We start from the raw sequence: 24,479 nt of genomic DNA on the forward strand, positions 1-24,479 counted from the left end.
GCATCAAGTCCTGGAATTGAGGAGTTTACCATTTGGCCTTGATGTACTGAATAGCAGTGACAAGGTATATGAACTATTCATGGTTGCCCCATGTAGATGATGTACTACTAGCCACGATCCCAACACCAGCAGAGGGCTCCCTCTCCATAATAAGGCAATACATCCTCCACAGTAGCATTCACAACATGTTTTCTAGCTCATGGCTTGACAACTTGGGATTTTGTTGTAACAGAAATAATATTCCAGATATCAGTCAATTACTAATGGAGGAAAGCCCTAAAACGATATCAGTAGACATTTTCTGCCTTTGACACCCATTGGCATTATACTAACTTCAATATTGCTGAGTGTGGAGTTAAATAACAAAACAACCACTAGCACTAAGTGAGTGGTGAGTGGCCCAGGATCAATATGTGTGTGTCCCATATTACAAAACAACCTTAGCACTATGTTGTGTGTTTAAGTAAGGGACCAAAATTTCCCTTAGGACTAAGATGGCTTTGTAGAATGACAGCATTAGCAGCATCTAGACATAACATCTTTTCATAAAGTTCCACAAAATCCTAAAGCATCTGGTAACATGCCCCAGATCTCAACTTACGTGGCAAACTGAAAGACATCAAAGACAAACTTCTCCATCTTAATGCCATTTGCTGTGGTTGGCTTCTGGACCTTGCCTTCACTGTCCACGTATGGGATCTTCTTCTTTGCCACATGGTGCTTCAGCTGACTCTCCTGGGGACCACTGTCACACAATCGTAGTTTGTAGACAAATGTCCCATTGTTTTCCCAGAGTTTTGGTCATAACATCATCAACATTAAGAAGTTAGGAAATAGGTTGAATCCTCCAAAACTGTTTGGTATGGACAAGCCAGTACATGCAATACATGAGAAAGACACTGTATCTCATGCCTAGTGGCTGTAAGTATTGAAATATCACTGATAATATCATGTGCCACTGAGACTGAAAAAATACCAGCGCCTTGAGCATGTACTAGTTGCATGGATATGTACGCTATATAAATATCCTATAAGAAAATCACTAAAATGTTTGTACCTAAGATTATTGTATTTTTTGCCTCTTTCCTTAAATGCTCTCATCAGCACTTTAAGTCACCATTGCAAAATATCTACGCATTGCCATGATATATATATCATGTTCTATAATTTATTTACTATGCATTTGGAAAAATTATTGCTTATTTTTCATCATGAATCTGTATGGTCTTTCTTGAGTGCACATATTTCTTTGTGGTCTGTTTTCATGGAAACAACTTACTCAGATGCATGTTTTAGGAAGTCGATTGTGAAGAAATGATTGCAGATATTGCCAGCATTAAAAGCCAGTTTGCCATCTGCATTTCTTTTCTCGGCAGTGGCTTGGGTGATTTCACTGTACTCCACCACCTGGTACACACCATCCACTTTACAGACCACCCCAACAGCCTCTGTCGGGAATGCCTTCTCCACAACCTGCAACACAGGATCAAGCACTAAGTCACACAAACCCAGCTTGGTCACACACATATACTTCACGATACACTCATATTATACCTTGCAGCAAAGCTTGACTGCCATGCTATCATATATCACTATGAAAGTTTCAAGTGTTAATCAGCCCATTCAGTACTTACGGCTCCAATACCTATAATTTATTGTTGAACATGAATAGAACATACTGGAAAATACATCATACCTTTGCAGCACAGTTTGCTCCCTTTGAGATACAGAAACCCATAAAGATGGGGTCAGCCATTTTGACAAGAATGTTGTCTACACAGTAGACATGTATGTACTCAATACCACGCTTTTCCATGTCATCAAGAACCTTGCTTCGACGTAGGGCACGGTACAAGCCTCCATTACCATCTATAACAAAGATAACGTAGTTTATAATGACAGGCAACTTGGAAAGTTGACATGCTGAAGTCAAGCCTCAATAATAAGTGACGAAGGAGTTCCATCACTTCAGACTGTGAAACAAATAGAACTGAAGAGTGAAAATCGCCAATAAGTGAGTGAGCTAATTTCAGCCAAACTTAGCCACAATCCAGAATTATCAGAGTGAGTGAGTTTAGTTTTATGCCATACTCAGCAATAATCATGCTATATGGCGGCAGACTGTTAGTAATCTAGTCTGGACCAGACAGTTCAGTGATTATCAGCAGGAGCTTCAATCTGTTAAATTGGGAACTGAAGACATGTGTCAAACAAGGCAGCAAGCCTGATCACCCAATCCTGTTGGGCACCTCTTACGACAAGCATTGGTTACTGAATGCCCAAATTCTAAGCAAACCCTTTACAGGTTAGGATTATCACAGAAGGTGATGGCATGAATGGGCTTCACTTACTGTACTATCTGTGAATGAACACTAGCTCTTCAGCAGTCTGTTATGAATAATCTACAGTGTTATGAGAATCAGTACATAACATGGGTGGATCCATGAATATTGGGGGAGGGGGGAGTGGATTATTCCTCAGATTGACACAATATCTCGTTCTGTGAAGTCTTGAGGATTCATTCACAGGCTGTTGATTTTTCTGATCACCAAATCAGGTATGAAGCTTCTAAATTCTTGGTATAAATGAACTATGCAACTTTCACTTCTGTATCAGTAAACCAAATTCATTGATCTGTTTTTAGCCCTGTCAGTCATATCAGAGTTAAAGAACTGATTTTCATGAGACTGAAAATGAAAATACAAGTGGAAGCTTTTTGATGAAGAGCTTGATCTCCCTTGGAGCAAGGGCTATTTGGAAAAATAGCTAGATCTTACCTGGAGCAAGGGCAAGTTTGGAGGGACTCTGTAATATAATCTCTCCATCAAAGCTGAAGCAAGGGAGCAAACTCTGCTCAAACAGAACAACATTGTCTTTCTGCAGACCAAAATAGTTGTTCTTGGCAAAGAACTCCCGTGTGGGTTCCATTGTGTGTTCGCTGGTCATAATGTACCTGAAACCATTATAGGTACTGGAATATACAGCTGTTACCTGCATTTTCATATTGGGAACACATTGCAGCATTTCACTTTGATTATATAGAGAAATAGCAACTTAGCAGGTCTTCCCATGCAAAATAAAGACTTGCAATATTAGTGCCTACTAAAATTAAATAATTAATTAGGTACATACGGAACATAAAGTTTGTTCATTGAGTAGACAAGCGGCCAGAAGGCATTCCATGAACTGCGAATATCACAGACTTGACTTTAGCTGTGAACCCCCACTTGAAATAAGGATTTCTGATACGTACAATTTCTATGCATTAAAAAAGCACAGCCATTATTAAGTGAGTCAGTTTGGTTTCATGTCACTTTTAGCAATATTCCAGCAACATCTTGGCGAGGAGCACCAGAAATATCACTATTAAGCAGAATATCACCTCACCTTTGAGGTCTGTCTTAGGTCTCAAAGTATTTTTTGTCACATCTTCATCTACAAAAAGTGCATGCAGCATTTGACATGTTTCAGGGTCTTGTTCCATAAACCAATCTTATTGCTACAAAGATTGTAGTCCTATGTGAAAGTATTGAACTTATGATCACCCTAGCGCTAAGATCACTTTATGGAATGAAGCCCCGAACTGTATGCATGTAAAATTCAATAAGCTCACCATGGTATAACTCCTGAATTGCCTGTCTGTTTCTTGCCTAAGTTCTGAACACTCAAAATACGTTCAGCTTGAATTTGATAAAGGGTCTTCTTGGAGGGCAGTCCCACATTATACATGCCCTTGGGGTAGGGTACTCCCAGCCTGGTCCCTTGGCCTCCAGCAAGCAGCAACACAGCCACCTTGTTCTCGCTGACCGCGGCCAGACCTGGGGGATACATGGACACTCATGAAACATTACAGCTTGTGTGATACACACACTATGCTCAAACTTACTTCAATTTGTCTTCTCACAATGCAGTCCATAATAATGTGTGAGAGCATGCTTGTGTGTGTGCATGCTTGTGTGTGTGCATGCTTTTTCTTGTGCACAAATTACACAAAGAGTTAATATACACATTACAGCTTCGACATATGGTGTAACAATAACCTGTGATATGATGTACATAGGGCGAATGAAAAGTTAACTGCCTAAGTATGATGAATAAGAGAGTAATTATTTTTCATCATACTCTGATCTGAGGTCCACATAGTGTTATCAGAGAAACTGAAAATTCAGGATTGTTTCCCTGGGATGGTCATAAAAGGTGTTTATGTTGAAGGTTTGACTGAAAATGCAAAATGTCATTTGAAGAAAAAAAATGCAATATCACGTTTATTCAAAAGGTTAAACATATTCTGTCTGTGTCTACTTCGGTTATTTCATAGTCCCTATTGTCAGTCTTGTCATGAATGATCAGGGTATTCCTCTGCCCTAAAGCTCTTTGTTATTTCTATCTTGCCACTTGTCTAAGGAATGTAACAGTATCAGCCACAAGGATGTTAATGTTTCACTGATGTGTGCCTGTCTTACTGACTTACACTCAGTGTTATAGGCATACAGGTATAATCAAGGATGTTGATATGTCACTGATGTGTGACTGTCTACAGTCCTTACACTCAGTGTTATAGGCATATAGGTATAATCAAGGATGTTGATGTGTCACTGATGTGTGACTGTCTACAGTCCTTACACTCAGTGTTATAGGCATATAGGTATAATCAAGGATGTTGATATGTCACTGATGTGTGACTGTCTACAGTCCTTACACTCAGTGTTATAGGCATATAGGTATAATCAAGGATGTTGATGTGTCACTGATGTGTGACTGTCTACAGTCCTTACACTCAGTGTTATAGGCATATAGGTATAATCAAGGATGTTGATGTGTCACTGATGTGTGACTGTCTACAGTCCTTACACTCAGTGTTATAGGCATACAGGTATAGTCAAAAAAGAAAATTGTTATGAAACGACACCTGCATTGTCTGTCCAGCAAAGCATTTCCCCTGTCTTTCAGGTGAAGCTGAGGATGGTTAGTTTTCCATGGAGAGTGAATGAATGTAGTATTATGCCCCAGCAACATCATACAGTTTCATAGTATATCAATCCAAGTGATCTGGACAAGAAGCATCAATAGCACAGAAATTGTCCATAATGGCATACTGTCATCACACAATCATGTCACATTTGGTACTTGTCATGGGCATCAGGTTGAATGATTGGCTTCAGAAACCAACAGGAAATATAGGTTGTTCAAATCGTGTGTTCATTTAGCTTTACTGCTAGTCTGTTAATCAAATGACCTGTCTGAATGTTTTTCCCAAAATGGTAAATGCATACACTTGACAATGTTCTACTGTATTCTAAATCAAGGGTTCCTTGAGGGAGTAGGCTCTTTGTATTTGAATTTTGGAAACTCTAAAAGTTTAACTTTCAGCATACAGGGAATGACTTTTAACTCTGTTGACAATATTTAAGCCATTCGATCAGTTGTAAAATACGGTGAGTTATGTGTAATGTCTTTCTTTACACACATCTGATACAAATGATCTATCTACAAGATAACAAATAATGTTGATATGAAGGTTGAAGGGCGTTAATGAATCAGTTGTTACACAACACAAAACGTAATGGTACTTATACCCTATAGTCAAGATGTTATCAGGTAGACACTCTAGATAAGAATTACACGCCACTGTTTCAGGACAAACATGAGTGCCTCCTGTCAACCAGGAAGGCGACAGCATTTCATATCAGGTGGCCTACACAAATTACACAAGCAGTAAACTCAGTATAATAGAAGCATCATTTTGGAGTCAAAGAGTAATGATTGATAATGAGCAATAAAAGAGCAATGAGTGATAAGGTTTAAGGCTACATTTATGCATATTAATTGCACCGCCCACCTAAAATGGAAAGAGAAACTGTCTACATGCATAAGGGCAAGTTTTGAACTTGTCATTTATGACTCATTTAGAGGAACATATTCACACTGAGAAAAAACAAACTTGATTTATTGTACATTGTTCTATGCCTGAGAAGCATGTTCGATGTAACCTCAGTGAAGCCCCTCTTACACTTACTGGGTTTTGGGTTTTCACATTCATGTTATGTATATGGGGATAAACAATAGTAAGGAGAATACACAAGGCCAGACCGAAGTGTCATCATTAGTCCTGATAAATTAAGCCTACTGAACAAGGGTTACTTAAAGGATGAAATATCCCACAAAGCATTTTGGGTCCCCTCCCAAATGATTGCCATGCTGGCAGATTCCTAAGATCCATAAATGCCTCACTCCTGGAAAGTCCCCAGCAGACTCTTCATTAGTGGGAACAATACACCTACTGAAAAAAATCAGTAGTTTTGTAGATGAACACATCAAACACTTCATCAAAGAGTACGTCAGCTTCATCAGGGACACAACAAACTTCATTCAATGACTAGAATCAGACAATCACCTGGATGACCCAGACACGTTACAGGTCTCCATGGACATCACTTTTCTTTACACAAACATTCCAAATAGTGAAGGACTAAGAGCAGTAACACAGGCAATAAGATGGTTCAAATCAGACTGCCAAATCAGCTCCATGGTCATCCTAAAACCTCCTAAACACTGTCTAACATAAAAACAGCTTCATCTCTAATAGCACCCATTAATTCCAAGTCAGGGGCACTGGTTTGGGGACAAAACTAGTACCTTCATATGCCAACATTTTTATGGATGAACTAGAGGAAAAACTCCTGGCTCAACACACCGAACAACCCTTCATATATGTAAGGTTCACTGATGATATTTTTATGATATGGACACTAGGACAACAACGCCTAGAAACCTTTCTCAATCACCTCAATAGCTATCACCCAACTATTCAATTCACGGCTGAATTCTCTAGAGACAAAGTTTTGTTTTTAGACACATGGTATCACACAATATTGTATTGTAAATCCACAGACACACACTCCTTCCTGGTATACACATCCTGTCACCCTATATGTATCAAGTTGAAAGTCCCTTTCAGTCAGTTCCTATGGTTGAAACACATCAGTAGTATACACAATAGTGGTTCTGGCTCGCATAGATGCATCAGGGTCTAGGATCCTCCAAAGGGCCACCTCAACTCCCACAGCCCATCCAAAACAGTAGAGTTTTGTGCAAATCTTCTTCTGGAAGAGAAAGAGTGTCTCTAAAAATTCCACTGAAATGGAAATGCACTCCAATTAGAGACATTGAAAGTGCATGGATATAGAAATTCCAGGAACCAAGTTGTAGCGCCAAGCCTATGCCGAGATCTGATCTGGTCTTTTGTCATTTGGGAAGCGAAGAGGAAATATGACATATTGCAAGCCAGATGTAAGAGAATTTGAGGAGTATAGACCCCGAGCCACAAACAAAGACAACTTCTGACATGGCCAAAGTCTTCGTGACCCTGCTGGAGAAGTGTTCCTGCATCTTGCTCTCCGACAGAGAGATACAAATCCTGGAGTGATCGGGCCACACGTTCTATGAGCACAACCAGATCATTTGTCAGCTTCTGGAACTGTTATTTGCTGTACTTTCGCGAGTTCGTAGAGGACAGCAAAATAGTGGATTTAGTCTACATCTACCTGCCCAACCAAATTCTACCCGCAGAAGACAAACGCAGAGGCGTTCTCGCCAACAATTGCTGTACATAACCCAAGGACATACACAACCACTGATGCACAGACTGCCTTGCTGCAGTCGGAACTCCCCACTGTCTTTGAATCGGACAACTTGCCTTGCAAGTATGGCGCCATCGACCACTTTATTGACAGCAAGAAATTTGTTCTGTGGGAAAACAAAGCGACAGACTACACACCCCAGGATCATCACCAGTTGGAGGTTCCTGAAGAAACTGAGATCCCCAACTGCATCTACGATTTAGAGAACCTGTAGGGCGACACCTGCCTCCAGTGGTGCCTTTGACACAAACTCTTTGACAGATTGGTGGACAAATGTCCCTTTGGGAAGAAAGATTCTTGTACCGTTGCCCAACTACAACAGTCCCAAGGACATGAAAGCCGTTGCCACTTCCATGTCCTTGGGACTGCCATAGTTGGGCAATGGTGTGTGACGAATACTGTTCCGATATCCCTGTGGTGGTTCTGCTTTCTGGAGCTGCTGGAAAGTACAAGAATCTTTCTTCCCACAGGGACATTTCGGGGCTGTGGGAGCCGAGGTGGCCATTTGGAGGCTCTGAGGCCCTAATGCACCTATGTGAGCCTCATCAACTATTACCCCAAACAAGATTACCCTAGGAAACATGTACAACAAAACAAAATAGGTCTGACTCAGAGGAGAGAACTCCTTTTATCCTCTCCAAATAAGGAACAATTAAAAAAAACACGGACTGGTCCAAGTTAGCGACTACAATCTCATGAACATGGAACTCAATGCCACTGTCAAAAAACACAGGCAGATACATAGCACCTACACATGACAAGCCATTTTCATCTTACCACATATTGCTGACTATCGCAGAAACAAAACTCTCAAGCATCACCTAGTCAGAGCTTGTCTGCGCTTCCTTGACAATTACCACAAATTAGTGATCGAACTGTCGACAATGAGTGTGACAGACCTAACTTCAAAATCTGCAAAATACCACCAGGCAGTGACACCTTCAAAAGCTCAATCACAAATAAGGTCTTCAACAAATGAAGCTACACCTGCCAATCCCGGAATGTAGTTTGCCTACTTAAGTGCAAACGCTGAAACAAACAACATGTTGGTGACCAAAAGACGTTTCAGAATTTGATTATCAGACCACTATGCTGAAATCATTCACAAATGTGACAAACTCCACTTTAACTCAGAACATAATGGCAAGGAGAATCATCTACAGTTTGACATCATTACACAACTCGGAGAGCACACAGACCCTGAACAAACCACCAAAAAAAGCAAAAAAAAGGGTGGATTTTCAATCTCCATTTGTTCCAACTGCAAGGACTCAATGACAGGATTGTAGACTGAAATAGTGACTGGTGACCACAATACAGTCAAATTAAATACATATATTTGTATATGATTGAGTTGTTATAAAAAAATTCTAAATTCAAGTGAAAATACTCCCTTTGAACAAATACATGAATGCTCAATTCCAGTAATCATAAATAACAAACTGAATTCATAGAATGATTCAGTAAGATTCACAGAATATGCAAGTGAATAGAAACAGCATAGTAGTAATGAGAGTTGGCCAGGTTTTATCAGTGAACATCACCAATATTGATTATCAATGGTTTGTTCCAACAGATCAGTCATTGAATAGGTTACCCAGTATTTTCAAGACATTGTGTTTGAGATGACAATGCTTCTTTAATAAAATATTAACCAGAAATGTATCTATGGATAATCATTCACTTATGAAACAAAGGATAAACACATAAACAAAATCATTAACTTTCACAAAATTTCTTAAATAACTACAAAAGCTGTAACTAAATCAGAACTTTAAATTCAATTTTTTTCCCTGAAACAATGTATTGTTTGATAATGGCAATTATGAGAAACTTCTCTTGCATATAACTTCTAAATAAAACAATAATATGTTACATATGCAGCAAAGAGGCACTTACCGTTTTTCCCGTAACTGTGAAGTGTTTCTGGGTCGGTCTTGGAGGAACTGCCACAGACCTCTGAGGACAGGGGTTGAAGATGATCATCAATCTTCTGGGCAGCAGAGTTCAAGAACTCCTGTGCATTCTTGTAGAAGGTGGTGACTTCCTCATAGTCAATACTGGTCAGCTCCTTGTAAAAGTGCTCCTTGTCCTCTGCACTCAACCCGTCCCAGAACCTGAGCAAATGCCCTTGTCCGTACTTGTTGAGGGTGGATCTCAGACCATCTATGTCCATATTGACTGGATGTTTGTGTTGGTGATGTGTGCTGTTATTTGCTGCAATAAATGAAACTTCTTGAAAAGAACTGTAATTCTGGCGTAAAAGTTTGGGGCTGGTTCATCATGTAAGGGTCACCTCATATCTGTTTCATAGATTGCACAGTGGTAATAACACATTGTTTTTATTAATACAACAGGAATAATCACACAGATGCTGCAGTTGCGCAATTTAGTGTTGAATATGAATGAATCTCAGATTACAACCATAACATGCATCATTTATGAAACAGATATTTACAGACATAATTCATGTGATAGTGTCTCTTGTAGTGTTATCACACCTAGTCCGGGTGTAGAAATAAAAAAATAAAGGTGAAGTTTGAGTCTCGATTCAAGTTGGAACATCTCTCATTAGGTTTCAATTGTTTCATCATGAAATCTCTTTACACTAGCTGAATGAAACGTTTTTCTTAAGGTTTTGAACGCTGAAATAAAATCTGTTTTCATACGATCTGCAGGTTTAGTGTAAAAGGTGTTAACCACAGTATTACATTACCCTGCCCACATCATCTGTACTAAATCATTTGAAACTAATTAAACATTTCTACCAATGATCCATGGCCACTATTTATATTCCGCTCATCCAAAGAAGTGAGAAAGTGTAGCACATACTAACAAATTTCATCCAAAAGTGTAGCCTCAGTGTTATGAGTACAGGCAGCAGTCCAGAACAAGTAGGCCACAATGACACACAACATTTATATGAATAGTACAGAATGTTGGAGGTCTGCTCAAATCATGAATCTACACCTGCATATTGGCAATCCACAGTAATACTGACAATGGAACATCTCACCATGTGTGAACTCCAAAAAAGCAAATGTATAGTCTGATTTACCATGTAGCACTTGACACTGCCAACATCAGTGTTAACTATAAGATATGGAAGAAAATCAGCAATGTGTATGGGAAAATCTTTAAACAAAAGCATCAAAAGGAAGGCTCACTGTCAGTTGATTAATAATAAAAGTCAATACTATGCCCATGACACTTCCTGCTTGACCTGTCACATTGTGCCAGCAAACAAGTAAATGTAATGTTGACTGACCTTAAATACTCTCAATCCAACAGTCCCTAACTGTCACCCAGCGGGTATGTTACAAGTCCTTGTGTAAACTGATCTCACGCCCCCACTTCTTTCAGCGTTGTACCCTCAGTAGTGGACAGTGCTTTATCTACATCAGCACAACATAAACTCCTTACTTCCACCACATCACAGGTATATATATCTACACTTACATAGGCTGTATGTGTGTTATCTGTTATATGTGGGTTAATAACTCTGACATTAGCAACACAAGACTGTCACATGCATTAACTGTCTCTCCTTATCATACGCAATAATCACTGGGATGACAAGCCCTCCAGTCAGGAGAAAGGATTAGCAACACCCATTATGCAAAGGAGTAGTCCTCAGGTCACTACTAAAAGATGAAGCTATCACTCACCTACTAGCTCTGATGACAAAACAAAAGCAGCAATTTAAACAACATTACATCATAAGTTGCACAGTCTGTATCTCAGTCAGCCTGCATGCCTGCATGCCTGCAGCTATTGCACCTCCTGATAAGTTACTGCCAGGTATCTCTCCACTGACAACTGTTTGTATTTTCTGAAGAGTCACAATTAAAGGGAGGTCTGGGAGGTATGGCATACTTTCAATCTTCAACCAGTGATGACCGATGTAAGTGACGTTATTACACTTTGAATATAATGAATTTGGACACTGATAATAGGAACTTTAACCACAATTGTAATGGGGTTTTGGGGAGGCATGTAAAAGTTTCTGAGTTATTCCCACGAGTTTGTCAGGTGAAAAGGAGCAATTCAGTTAAATTCAATTTCAACTTTCAAAGAACATCTGTATTATCTTGTAGATAGTGACATTTGATTGTACAATAAAAGTAAAATAGAACGTTTCATGCCATATGGTATCGTTACATACTTGAATTCAATAACTTTCTATTAAAATAAAACCCTGTGGTTAAGGGTGTATTTTACATAATGTCACCTTTCAGGCAAAATGGGAAAAATGAACATGCGTTGAATGATAACACGGGCTGTTGGCTGTCAATGATGCCAGCAAATGTAGAAACCATTTCTATCCACTGTAAGGTCATGCCAGATATATCAGCTGGCTACCAGCAAACATACGTATTGCATTTAAAGTTATGTTTATCACATCATATATTGCTTCTTCATACATGATTATCCCGAGTGATTTCAAAATTTATTGCTTTTTTTATATGTTGCTGTTTTTAGGTACTTCTTCAAATCAAGTAGATCAGAATCTATGCATGCAGAGTATGTTTCTGTGAACTCTGTATTTCTATTTAAGTACCTACCCCTTGTTTACATGAGTTGCATGGCTCACTGAAGCCCTATGGACAGCTAGTCATACTGACACATCAATGTGTCAGGCTATGTTGCAATGCCGGTTACTCTGGCAGACACATAACTCTATCTTTATACATCTAAGAAAGGCTTGCAACATTAAGTTTGTTTGTTAAGAAACAGGAGAAACATCTTGTCATGTGATAAGCCTACACCTTCACTGGTGCAGAAACTTCTCTAATGGAGGAAGGTGAGCAGACCTGAGTAAGTTCAGGGTTGGTAGACTATTGTTAGACCAATGCTTACAGGAAAGTCGACATACAGGCCTCTTAAACAATGCGCACAACTGATTGCATTGCCTGACAAAATGAAAAAATACCCCTATACCAGCTGGGGCCAGCCAAGATCTTTCTAGAGACAATTAACCACCATCATTTCCCAGAAATGACACGATATGATGTTACATGCTTATCTGACAAATAATACCCTATGACCTTTCCTGCATGTTTTGTTTTCTGCATGTCCAATCACACATTTGACAAGATGGCTCAGGTAAAACTGTTAATCCAGGCTAAGCTACTTCACTGAATGTACCGGTACTTGCTGCAGGAAAGACTATACATGAATATATTTTAAAATGACACGACAATGAATAATGAATGCATTAATGAGTGAAGGTTGCTTCATGTTGTGATAATATTTTCGTTTGTTGGTTAATGCTACGCTAAGAAACATTCCAGCTAACTGAGACTAGACCAGGCAATCCAGGGGTTCACATTTTGTACAATGTTCTATGTAACCTGGATACAATGACATCAACCTAGTCAATAAGCATTAACCTTATGGGAAAAAAAGTCCTCTGAAAAACAAATCCGGAAAAAAGTCATCTGAAAAAAAAGTCCTACTATTGTGAAAACAGATAAAATGGATGTTATTGTAGTAACTTATTATAGTTAAATTAGCTGTTTGAATCAAGGTATAATTAGTGTTCACAACGAGATTGTTTTAACAAACTGACTTGTGGAGTACTGTTTGAGTTCTGTTTGTCGTCATGACTTGAAGCTAATGGTAGATTGCCACATGTACACTAAACATGCAAGTCACAAATCAAAGATTGTTTCGACTAACTTGCAAAATTAAAACCCAGAAGTGACCAAGTCTCATAACCGCTCTCCTTATGATGTTCAGTCCTGCAAATGTATTTTTGGCAATTTACACTGTTGTATGTGAATAAAGTATTAAAAATCTGATTATTTTTCTCAACATTTGTTGTAAAAAATATAAAAGTAGGACTTTTTTCTGGAGGACTTTTTTTCCTAGGCAAATTTAGAACTTTTTTATCAGTACCTTTTTTTCCCATGGACTTTTTTTTCTGAACTCCAATCCCTCATTCACAATATTGAAGATCAATTCCATCTGACCTTCATAAGTCTAGGATGTACAATATAATAGTTATTAAAGGATGAATCACTATCACTATCAGCCTCAACATCTTTATAACACCTGATCTACAATTAAGAAAGATACGGTTCCTGGGCACTCCTACAGTATTCCTATGAGCGTCTGCTTGAGTGTATTCTGAACACTGCATAACTCTGGAACATATTTTCTTTTATCACAGGCACAAAAAATATACAACTACTTTAACATTCAAACATCACAAATGATCCCTACCAGATACTAGACAGGAGACATGTTGATTCCAGTAAATAGAGTTAACATATATGTTTAGATGCTTGGATCACTAGACTTAACTTTATTTGAAAAAGCAACAAATCCGATGGCCATGTATAGGCCTGTTCTAGGTACTTGTTGATGATAAAAATGAAATGTTCCTTTCAACGTATCTGAAAGGCTGAAGTTTATGAGTTTACTCAACATACCGAAATACTGTGTCTGAGCACAAGGTGAAGTCACGCTAATATCCCATATTCAGCATATTATACCCTGTTTGATAGTCATGGCCACAGGTTAAACTGAAACACAATGCCAACCAGCTTGACCAAACATGCTTTTTATGCTTAAGGTTCATAGATGTTTATACAACAAACACCTTTAGGGGCACTGGTAACAGCTTCTTGAGCATACTAGCTGTCATAAGCTGCATGAATTTCCAAACTAGCACAAACTCATGTCCAGGGTTTTCAGAGTAGTGGACTAATTCACAGGTAATCAGTTTTATCACTAATTTAGTAGATTGGTCTGGGGAATCTGATCTGTCATGACCGTTTCAAACAAAATACAGGGTAAAGCCTGAAGTGACCGTGTAAGTTTATTAACCCCTTTTCACAGACCTGTTCCATCTGTCTGTCTTTTTAGGCATTTTTCATCAATGTATTGTTTCCTTCAAATTATGTCTGGTAACCTTTCATCTTAAATTAGGATAAGTAACATTTGGACAATGTGCTAATGACTTGGACTGTGTGTTAATGACCACCAACAACTGGGGGAGTGTTACAAGGAATATAATAGGGCAAATATGGTAGAAGGCACAATGTAGTAACACACTTTAAATGAAATATTTCTATTTAAAAATAATTTGTTCACACATTTTCACCTTCTTGACTGCAGGTATTTTGGGATATAAATATGTAAATAAAGTGATAAACTGGTCATGCCTGGACTACAATTAATTTCCCTTTTACAGAATCAACTGAATAATAAACAAAACTTACCAACAGGTCGTTGGCACATCAAAGGGAGAGTTACATATCTGAGCCTAGATTTCAAAGCTCTCTTAGTGCTAAGCAAACGTTATGAATTTATGGCACTTATGACTATCTTAGTGCTAAGAGAGTTTCGAAAATGAAGACCCTCAAGGCCAAGGTTTATATCATATAAAAGAGCTGAAAATATTTATCTAGAGGTTTCTAGATGCAAGATAGCAGAACAAGTGAGCTTAAAAATATAAGGAATCATCATGATTAGACCATCATCATCAATGATCACTGGCTACAAGACATCACAGAACTTGATTGTGCATTACTCTGCTTGGTATGATATAGGGATAAGCATCAATACTGGTGGAATAGCATGTTGGCTACATCACACTTTAACCCTAATGAACCAAATCCTCATCCAGTGGTCAATATGGCTATTGTGCCCATTAAATGATGTAATTAGCATGATTAAGGAAAATGCACTTCACAGAGCAATCCTGTGGTTATTGTTACCATGGTTACCAAACAACTTAATGAGCAATGTGTAATGTTGGGAAGTGGTTGAAACCACACAATTGATGACTGTTCCATTACTAATGAGCAGTCGTCAGAAAAAAATTGGTTAACAACATTTTTCAGATTTTCCTATTCAGGTTGCTATTGCAGATATGTATAACATGATGCAGCTTGCTGCTTTAAAGTGATGACTGACATATTATGAACATAAACTTCCTGGAGTCTTCATGAAGACTCATGACTTTTCAGTAAGTGAAGAGAGCTTTCTAAGAATACAACATGTTTCCCTGACAACTTTGAAGAAATGTTCCATAATCAAGTGTTCCTAAGACTAAATCAGTAATTCCAAAATTGTTTGTGTTTGATGATGAGATAATGTGATCGATTGCTTGGTCATTTGGTCACTGTGACCAATTTCCGATTATTTCAATTAATCGAAACACCACTAGTAATGGGTACACTGTAGTTCTCAAAATAATTTATTCCTGCTGTGAAATCTCCAAATTTTACACAAAAAGGATGAAACTGTAATTCATGATTTATTGCCGTCTGTGGTGATAACATTATGTATGATGTCATTAATCATATGAATTTTGTCATGTACTTGTATATCAATGTTATGCTTACAGTCTCCAAAACTAAGTTATCACAATATGACAGTGAGAATCCACTGGGTTCTGAAAAAACAGGTTAATGTCCACTTTAGTGAACATGATATATTCAGTTTTATAGATGACAGAAAGTGGTGTACTAATTTTGCAAGATCTATCCATACTTATCAAGTTCATATAACTGTTTTCCAATCCAAATGTGTACATATCGATCAATATATGTATGGACCAGCACATTATTATAATAGGCCAAGATGTTATGCATAATCAAACCTCACTAGTCCGCATTTCTAAAACCTGATGATTAACATGGAATGCTCACTGTCATTCATGATTCATCAATTAATTTTGCCATTAGTTACATGTACAATATTGGGAAAAAGCATCCACAACAGTAATTCAAAGGTTTTCAATTTCATAAAATGTAAAATGAACAGTTGTTACAAGATTACAGACAAAATGCATCAAAGTTAAATAGATATGGCTTTAGCATTTAACAGACATTTTGCATATTTAATTTGTCCAAAAGAAGGAAAGTGTTTCCATAAAACTCTGTCTTACCTTTCTGTAAGCCACAAAATGAGAATACGCACAACTATGTTGAGAGAACCTTTAGCTAATATCCTCTCAAGTCATACAAAGCTATGACAAATGATAGAAAACTGTGTTAGTCAGTCGAGGGATTGTAAACTTTTAGCAGATCTACAAGTGGTGCCAGTGAGGGTCACAGGTGGCTAAAATGTCACGATCCAAGCGGATTTACAACAGATTAGAAGTCTGATCAAACAGCCAAGTGTGATGATGCCATGCTTCTCTCAGTTTGTGCTCAACACGGCCCGGGACCGACAAGTCAACGATCGCACCAACAAGAATGTGGAGGCTCACGACAAAATACCTACCAGTGCTACTAGCCCCCGAAAACTAGCGTGGGAATTAAACATAACCTGGAGACAGTGATATGACATAACTTATCATCTAATAATAGCAGTGATCAGTTACTCATATTGATATTTATAGAGAAATACTGTCAAAAAACATAGTTTAGGAACCAAACTTGCCAAAGTTGAGTTATTTTTTCAAATATTAAGAGACAATTTTCGTTGGTGTATAGACTCGGAAATACTAGCAACAGCTCATCATATTAAACTGATATGCTCTAATCAAAATGTAAGGATGTTGTTGATTATCTAGTATATTACTTCATGTGTGAAGAGATGCTGACCACTCCATCTTGAACTTGCCATTCTTTATTTCTGATCAACAGAATTGAATATTTATGAATATTATAAGTGAGTGTTTTACTTGGGTGTTCTTTATCAGGATGAAAGCTACTTTTCTATATATAATTTGACTGTAATTTGGTCCCTGACAAATGCTGAGATAAATTAACACTCAGTCAAATCGTTATGTTTTATGACTACGGTTACTGTTTCACTGAATACGATGAAAGTTACATCAGGTGCAGACTTGTCATTGTATTTGTCACCTAATATTTGCATTCTTTACAAATATTCATGACACTGCATCACATTTGCATCATATTGATGTTAGTGCAGTCTAAATTACTAACTTACTTCACCAGCTACAAAGTTTTAATTCAGTTTCAGCATTTTATAAGTACTAAGACAGGCAAGTGAGGTCGATCAATTTATGTTACAAGATGTTCCAGTAATATTTGGGATAGTACAACTAAGTTGAATCAAGTTTACACGTATATGGATATTACTTTTCAATCTAGAAAGAACAGTAATTTGACAGGATTTTTGGACTGGATTGACTCTGATTTCAGGATCGTATCATTCAAGGCATTCTCAAATTAGAATAACGAGGATGAATGGGCCCAGTGTATATGTCATTTAAGATAGCTAGTGAGACACTGATTAACCGATCAGGGTCAATCACAAGAGAAAAGACACCCATTTGGGGTTTTGTTTCCTCACACAGAAACTGCATGTGTCAAACAACCCCACACCTCATTATCATTTTTCTGTCATTGCTGATAATGAAAACAGTACAATAATGCTTAGTGTAAAATATTCTCACAATGGTTAAATGGTCATCACATCAATATACTTGTACCATGGAAGCCCTCTAAACCAGTATCTCTCCGATCAGCATGCTCTTAATATCGGCACTACAAGTTGGTCGTGGTAGAAACTTGCTAATTAATGATCCTTTACATGTCTTCTAATACAGCACCAGTCTATTCGGTATTTTGGCACAACTAACACTACTCGATTGACTATTCGTACAGGAATTCGGGCTCTCTAAAACGGCATCCGGTATCTCAGCTCTCCTGTTGATCGGCTGTTTGGCTCAACATGTATTAACAACACAGTGGATTACCATCAGCATTTAGCACACTGATGTAGCCTGACAAAAGCAGTGTGGATAAGGATTAGGCCTAGGTAGATGAGGTAAATTGGTGAGTGACACATGTCACTTGTGTTATGAATTAATTGTCATGTCACAATTTGTCAGTTGCTCAGCGAGTGAAGATGGATAGACAAGTCAATGGATGAAAGGGAAAATTTCACTATATCAGCATTCTGGGCCAGTCCCAAAGAATGCCAGTTTAGAAGGTAATGTAGTTGAAGTACTGTTGTGGAATGCTTAACAGTTTAGTTTCAATATCTGAAAGTGTTTAGAGCATATATTTTGATAAGAATGCTGAAATATTGTGTTCACACTGATCAATCATTAATGACTTTATGGTTGATATCTAATCATAAACCAGCACTCTGCATTATATTCCCCAGATTGCTTTACAATTGCGTTTGTCATGCCTTCGACAACTATAAATGTAATCAATTTGGCGAGATCTAATGGTGTACATGACAGATACATGATATTAAAACAAGTCATCAAAATTCTTTTTTAATATATTTCTGGAAGGTGCTCCAAAATGCTCTTTACAGACTGTTTCATGTAGATAACAGTTAATACATACTTAAAATATAATAATTGAATTTGCTTGAAAATATTTTTTCTTACAAAATATATCAAAATGATGTCAGATATCAAAATTCAACATCTAAGATTGACACAATTCCTAGCCTTGAGAAGAACACTGATGATGTCAACAGTACATATTTCAGGATTGTTTCTCCTTGATTTTTTCTTATTTTGCACAGGGAAGACAAACATGGGACGCTTGATGTGCTTCTTCTTGCTTGTAGGACAAACAGGATATTGGGAAGACAAGCAACTGAGACACTGCCACATCAGTCTAGTGACAAGAAGTTGGGCAGCCAGACACACTTGCAAGTTGTAAGACAACAACATGCTGAACCAGACACTTAACACTCAAAAATGAATACCACGTTGAATAAAATTAAGAGTTATCGAATTAAAAATACATATTGGTATGATATTCTTCATATTTTTTTTTATTACAAAAGCATCCTTTGTAATCTCATTTTCCTTTCTTTATCTCTGAAAATTTGTTGGTCTAATATCAAACAAACATGCTTTTTATTTTTAATTACCACCACCTTAAGGCAAAATGGTTTTTTAGAGCATATTTACTATATTCACATGACTATTACCGCATTCAAACTTTCTACTCATTGTATTTTAATGATCCAATTTTTATGTTATTTGGATTACTTTGAGAACAAACCCAAATATTTTTGTAACATTCTTTCGCTTAAATGACCAGGTTTAATCATGAGCTGAATTTTACTGTATTAAAAGAAAACAAAGTATGTGTTAGCAACTGGTCAGAATCCTCCACAACAAAGTATCAAATGTTTGTTTTCATTACTGGTATTGCTGCCATGGACTGGCATACCCGAAGTTATAACAGTCTGAAGGCAGTTACCACTGGCTACTCAGTGAGTATTGGTTTGGTGAGTGACGTTTCTGGCCACTTTTTTCTAACCTTGAAATTAAATTTGTCTAAAATCTTTATATACTTTAGGTCCCCAGACCTGGAAATTTAAATTACCTCGAAAGCACTGGGGGTCTCAAACCTTGAAAATTTGCGATATACGGTACACCTTAATGCATATTTCTATTTTGACGGATAGTTGAACACAATCTCTCCTAACTAAAACATCAAGAACAGACTGAAGATTCACATTTAGATTCCACTCGTTATTTTGCCATCATGATTTTCTCTTCATATTAACAATAACACATAATAACACTGAGGAATCAAAACTTAAATGAAAGACAGGTATGAACAGTCTTTTGATTGTATTGGCCTCAGACACAAGAGAGTGACAGCTGATTTTATCATTAAAAAATCAATTCATTTGACGTGGCAATACGTCGGCTTATCAAATCAGAATCAGTCTCTGTTCCTCTGAGGTCACATGAAAAAGTAGTCAAACAGTATATATGTACACACATATATCATGTACATTTACTGAACTATCATGACAAGGCCGTCTGGTGCCATCATACTATAAATATTTGCTCACCAGCTTTCTCTGAGATACTGACAAGTGTTCCTATATATTTTCATTAATATATTCCACTACATAATCCTTGGATTACTGTAAATCAAACAGAACCCTGATTATATACCCTGTGAACTCAACTGCCTGCACTGGGCAAAAGTGAAATTTTCTTATTCTGGAGATGAAATTACCCTTTGTATTTATAGTGGGGGATCTGTCTCACACTATTATATATGGTAAAGATGAATGACACACACTTGAGATAAATCTTGCAGACGTGAAATTTGAACATCAAATGTACTCACACCTACCAGAGTATTAGCAAACACTACATCATCGCATGTTAAAAACAGACTGTTCTTGTGGGGTTTTCTGCATGTTAGAACTTGACCAGTAACATAATGTTCAATGACACAAAATTTTATCAGTAAGCAAGGCCAAACAAGTTTCTATACTGACACACATTTCTATACTAACGCGAAATGAAAACGCAAAAACAATTTCAAATTTGGAAAAATTAAGAAACAACATCAACTGGCTACAAATTTTAATACACTTATGTTCTGAATTTCATTGTGTTTCAGTTGCATGAAAAAAGAGAGCATGAGTTCCCAAATGATGGGTGGCATGTCATGTTTCACACACAGACCCCTCGTACAAAAGTCTGTAGCAAGTGTGACTCTGAGCTCACGTGCAAGCACAGAGTCAGTGTGGCATGGATTCACACAAATATTGAACATATGCGTCTGTGATGTTCTGTCACTCCTGCTGTAAAGCTATGGTCAACTCTGCAACGCTGTTTGGCTGATGCTAGCATTGATGGATATGGCACCCAAGTACATCCCAAAGGTGCTCTATGGGTTAAGATCTGGTGAGATGGCTGGCCAGGGAAGGACTGGGATCCCTGCTTGGCGGAGGAAGTTGCTGGTAAGGTGTGCAGTGTGTGATCGGCATTGTCATGCTGGAATGTGAACTGCACTTGCTGGTGTCCATGGTTGTCCAGGAAAGGCTAAAGAACGGGAAGTGTAACATTAATCACAATGAGTGGACTCCACAATCTTGCATTACTTGCAGCCCAAATCATCACACTTCCCCTACCAAAGCAGTTCTTCTCAGTAGCACATCCACCTCAATAATGTTCATGTTGCCGTCTGTAATTTAGTGTAAACATGTCTTCAGTCTGTAGAGGACACACAAAACCTTGAGTTGTCAGAAAAGACACATTGGGTGAAAAATCTGGGTGGCTGATGGCTATGTTGATTTTCAAACTGTAGTCTGTTAGCCCGATGATGAGGTGTCTGCAGTATGGCCTCCGGCACCTCATTCCCACAGCTCATAGATGTCTTTTGACAGTCATGGCACTGATGTGGGGTCCATGGCATCCTACTGAGTGGCAATCTGGGTTTGCTGTGGTCTGGGTGCACTTTTTCCGGTGAACACATCACATGTGTCGGTCTTGACGTGGTGCTGTAACTGGAAAGTGGCTTGGTCATGGACTTTCATGGACACATCCCGTTTGCAGCTGACGTTGTTGGAGTCTGTGAATAGTGGATGGACTCACTCCAAAGTGGCGATCGACTTCACTCTCTGATGCTCCCACCAACAGCATCCCAACAGATTGTTTCCTCTGTTGTTTGCTGAGCCGTGGCATTCTGTGACTGGTAGTGAAACATTTGAACCACAGAGCCTTTTATGCATCAGTACCCACATTTTGCACATACATGTCATGATAACCATGGACCCCAAAAGATCCAAGAAATTAGCCAGACTTGTGTTTTCATGAAATGTCCATATGCCAGGAACACGAAATGGGTTTCAACCCAAATGTGCATATGAATTTCTTTGGCAACCTTACATTATCTAACTGTATTAAGTGACTTTTTTTCATGAAATGTTTTGGAAAATGACAAAAATGTGTTTTTGCGTTTTCAGTACTTTGAAGTGACTGTGTAATCGGGGCAAAAACTAGCATTGTGACAGCAGTAGCTATTGCTAGTCACATCCTGTAGAATCATAATATATTTCACTGTTCTGATAATTTAAGCAGCAGTTACCTTTTGAACAATACTAAAACCTATTATTCAAAACGTATTTAGCATTGTGCCCCACCCTCCTCTAGAGATGCAGTGGTCTAAGCGTGTGGGTCTGAATCCCAGATGGTACTCAACCCCAAAAGGTACTATAATCTGTACTGATAAAGTGTAATCCCAAGTACAGCTTTAACTGCACGTGACAAATATCTAAAAGGCATTGCGTATTCATTTGATACTCATGTGTTTACTAATTTAACGTTTTACCAATCACTAGTAGGACTGCAATGAATACACTGTGAGGCAAATATTATACACATCACAAGTATTGGGTAAGAGATAGAATAACAATCAGCAGTTGATGTATTGTTCTTTATATTTAATGCAACACTAACAAAATTTACTCTTTGCAATGTCTGGAACATGGTTATCCCAACAATGACCAGTGACCACATTAATGTCAAACTTTTTTGATAAGAGTGCTGACTACTGTCATGCTACATATGTATAGATTCCACATGGCATAATTCACTTTGTTTAACAGCACCAAATTCAAGTAAAAACACTCCTTTTAAAAACTCATGAATGTTTGATTCTAGTGAACCTGACAATGAACATCATTTGTGAAGGGATATGGTTCGATTCACTGAATATGAATTGTAACAGGTCTAGTCACCAGTAATGCTCCACACTTGTTGATCATAAACATATTTAACAATGATGTGTGATTAGAATTATCCTTGATAATGAATACCAACAAATCTCAAAAATGATATTCATGTCATTGAATGATTAAGCTAAATTGCTCTAAATCTGTTGCACATACAGAACATGCTGACCTCGAGCTTGAGGTGCCTACAAGGACAAGAAGACCTAATGTGTTACCAAGTAAATACATCACTTGCTCATGTAACAGTGGAAACATGGCAATGTTATGTAACCGAAGTCAGCAATGAGATGAGTCACATGATGGACTTTAGCAAGCGGCTGACGAACTTACAGTTCTGACCATAAGCAGTGCTGTGACAAGAGCAAGTCTGATTGCTACTAAATTACCACGAGATGACCCTTCTTATGCTAACCTTGGCTATACCATTGCGTAGCATGTAGGACTGGGACGATTCACTGATACATCCCGATACATTTAATTATGATATCTCTATTGTATTGTCAACTGATGTATCGATACAAAACAATACACAATTTTTTTTCAAAACAGTATTATCTCAAACATGTTCAAGTACTTATCTACAGAAAAATATGCAAGCATGACAGAATTATTTGCTTGTTTATTACAATGGTGAAATTGTTATACACAAATATCTTGAAACTAATCATTTTAAACCTTAATACTCTGTCTTTCTTTCAAGGTGTATGCATCATGATAGTATCACATTACAGGTAAAATATTGCAATATGTATCTTATCATGACATAGTGTACCATCCCAGCCCAAGTAGCATGGGTGCGTTTGTGCTGTTCCTCCTACTGTTGTACCCCTTTTGAAAGGTATCCACTTTTGATAAATAACACAATGTGTATAAAAGTAACAAACACTTGAGTACAGGGTATTCATTGTTGTTTACCACACTGATCGCTTACCAGACGAATAAAAATTCTGATCAGTTTTGCAATTCATGCAATTCATTCCCAATGAATGGACAGATGGTTATATTGACAATTTTACATTATCAGTTTTAAGTCCAGTATCTCATAACTGCCAGGTACAGCATGTCAAGAGATGCAAAAGTCACAAATGCATGCAATATTTTGTTGTTTAGAGTTTAGTAACTGACATAGAATAGCATATTTTATGTTTTCTGGGTTATCGCTGCCTTTTAAGTCCCAAAGGATATGACTCAAAGCTGTAAAATGTAACATTTTTAAGGCCAAAAGATACATTGAAATATCCAGAATTTGCCAAAAGGCATGATCACGTATGAGCGAGTACTCCAAAATCAAAATATTAAATGACGCACTGTACTGAAAAGCAGAATATCTTTGTTCTCTGGGTCAAGTTAGTGGGTGAGTGAAGGGTGGTATGTTTTACAAGCAACATAACC

The 24,479-nt window shown here is 37.8% G+C and overlaps 1 protein-coding gene and 1 long non-coding RNA gene across 4 annotated transcripts in view; one reads left to right on the plus strand and one right to left on the minus strand.

Annotated features, from left to right (window-relative positions):
* LOC137261053 (UDP-N-acetylhexosamine pyrophosphorylase-like) overlaps positions 1–24,479 on the minus strand; it is a 42,873-nt gene that overhangs the window by 14,148 nt on the left and 4,246 nt on the right. The window contains exons 1-7 of one of the 3 annotated variants that reach the window (XM_067798719.1): positions 11,309–11,361; positions 9,540–9,857; positions 3,614–3,818; positions 2,778–2,953; positions 1,697–1,869; positions 1,280–1,473; positions 602–745 (exon numbers count right to left, since the gene is read on the minus strand). In XM_067798719.1, the coding sequence (XP_067654820.1) occupies positions 602–745; positions 1,280–1,473; positions 1,697–1,869; positions 2,778–2,953; positions 3,614–3,818; positions 9,540–9,816 (1,169 nt within the window). In that variant the 5' untranslated portion in view covers positions 9,817–9,857; positions 11,309–11,361. Of the gene's footprint in view, positions 1–601; positions 746–1,279; positions 1,474–1,696; positions 1,870–2,777; positions 2,954–3,613; positions 3,819–9,539; positions 9,858–10,908; positions 10,995–11,308; positions 11,362–24,479 lie in introns of those variants that run through there. The other 2 variants (XM_067798718.1, XM_067798717.1) reach the window with 2 other exon arrangements.
* LOC137262254 (uncharacterized) lies at positions 12,422–19,234 on the plus strand. The gene is made up of 3 exons (XR_010954904.1): positions 12,422–12,458; positions 18,236–18,398; positions 19,116–19,234. It is a non-coding gene; the product is annotated as an uncharacterized lncRNA (long non-coding RNA).

The sequence above is a fragment of the Haliotis asinina genome, chromosome 14 (genome assembly GCF_037392515.1).
Source record: "Haliotis asinina isolate JCU_RB_2024 chromosome 14, JCU_Hal_asi_v2, whole genome shotgun sequence".
Lineage (NCBI taxonomy): Eukaryota > Metazoa > Mollusca > Gastropoda > Lepetellida > Haliotidae > Haliotis > Haliotis asinina.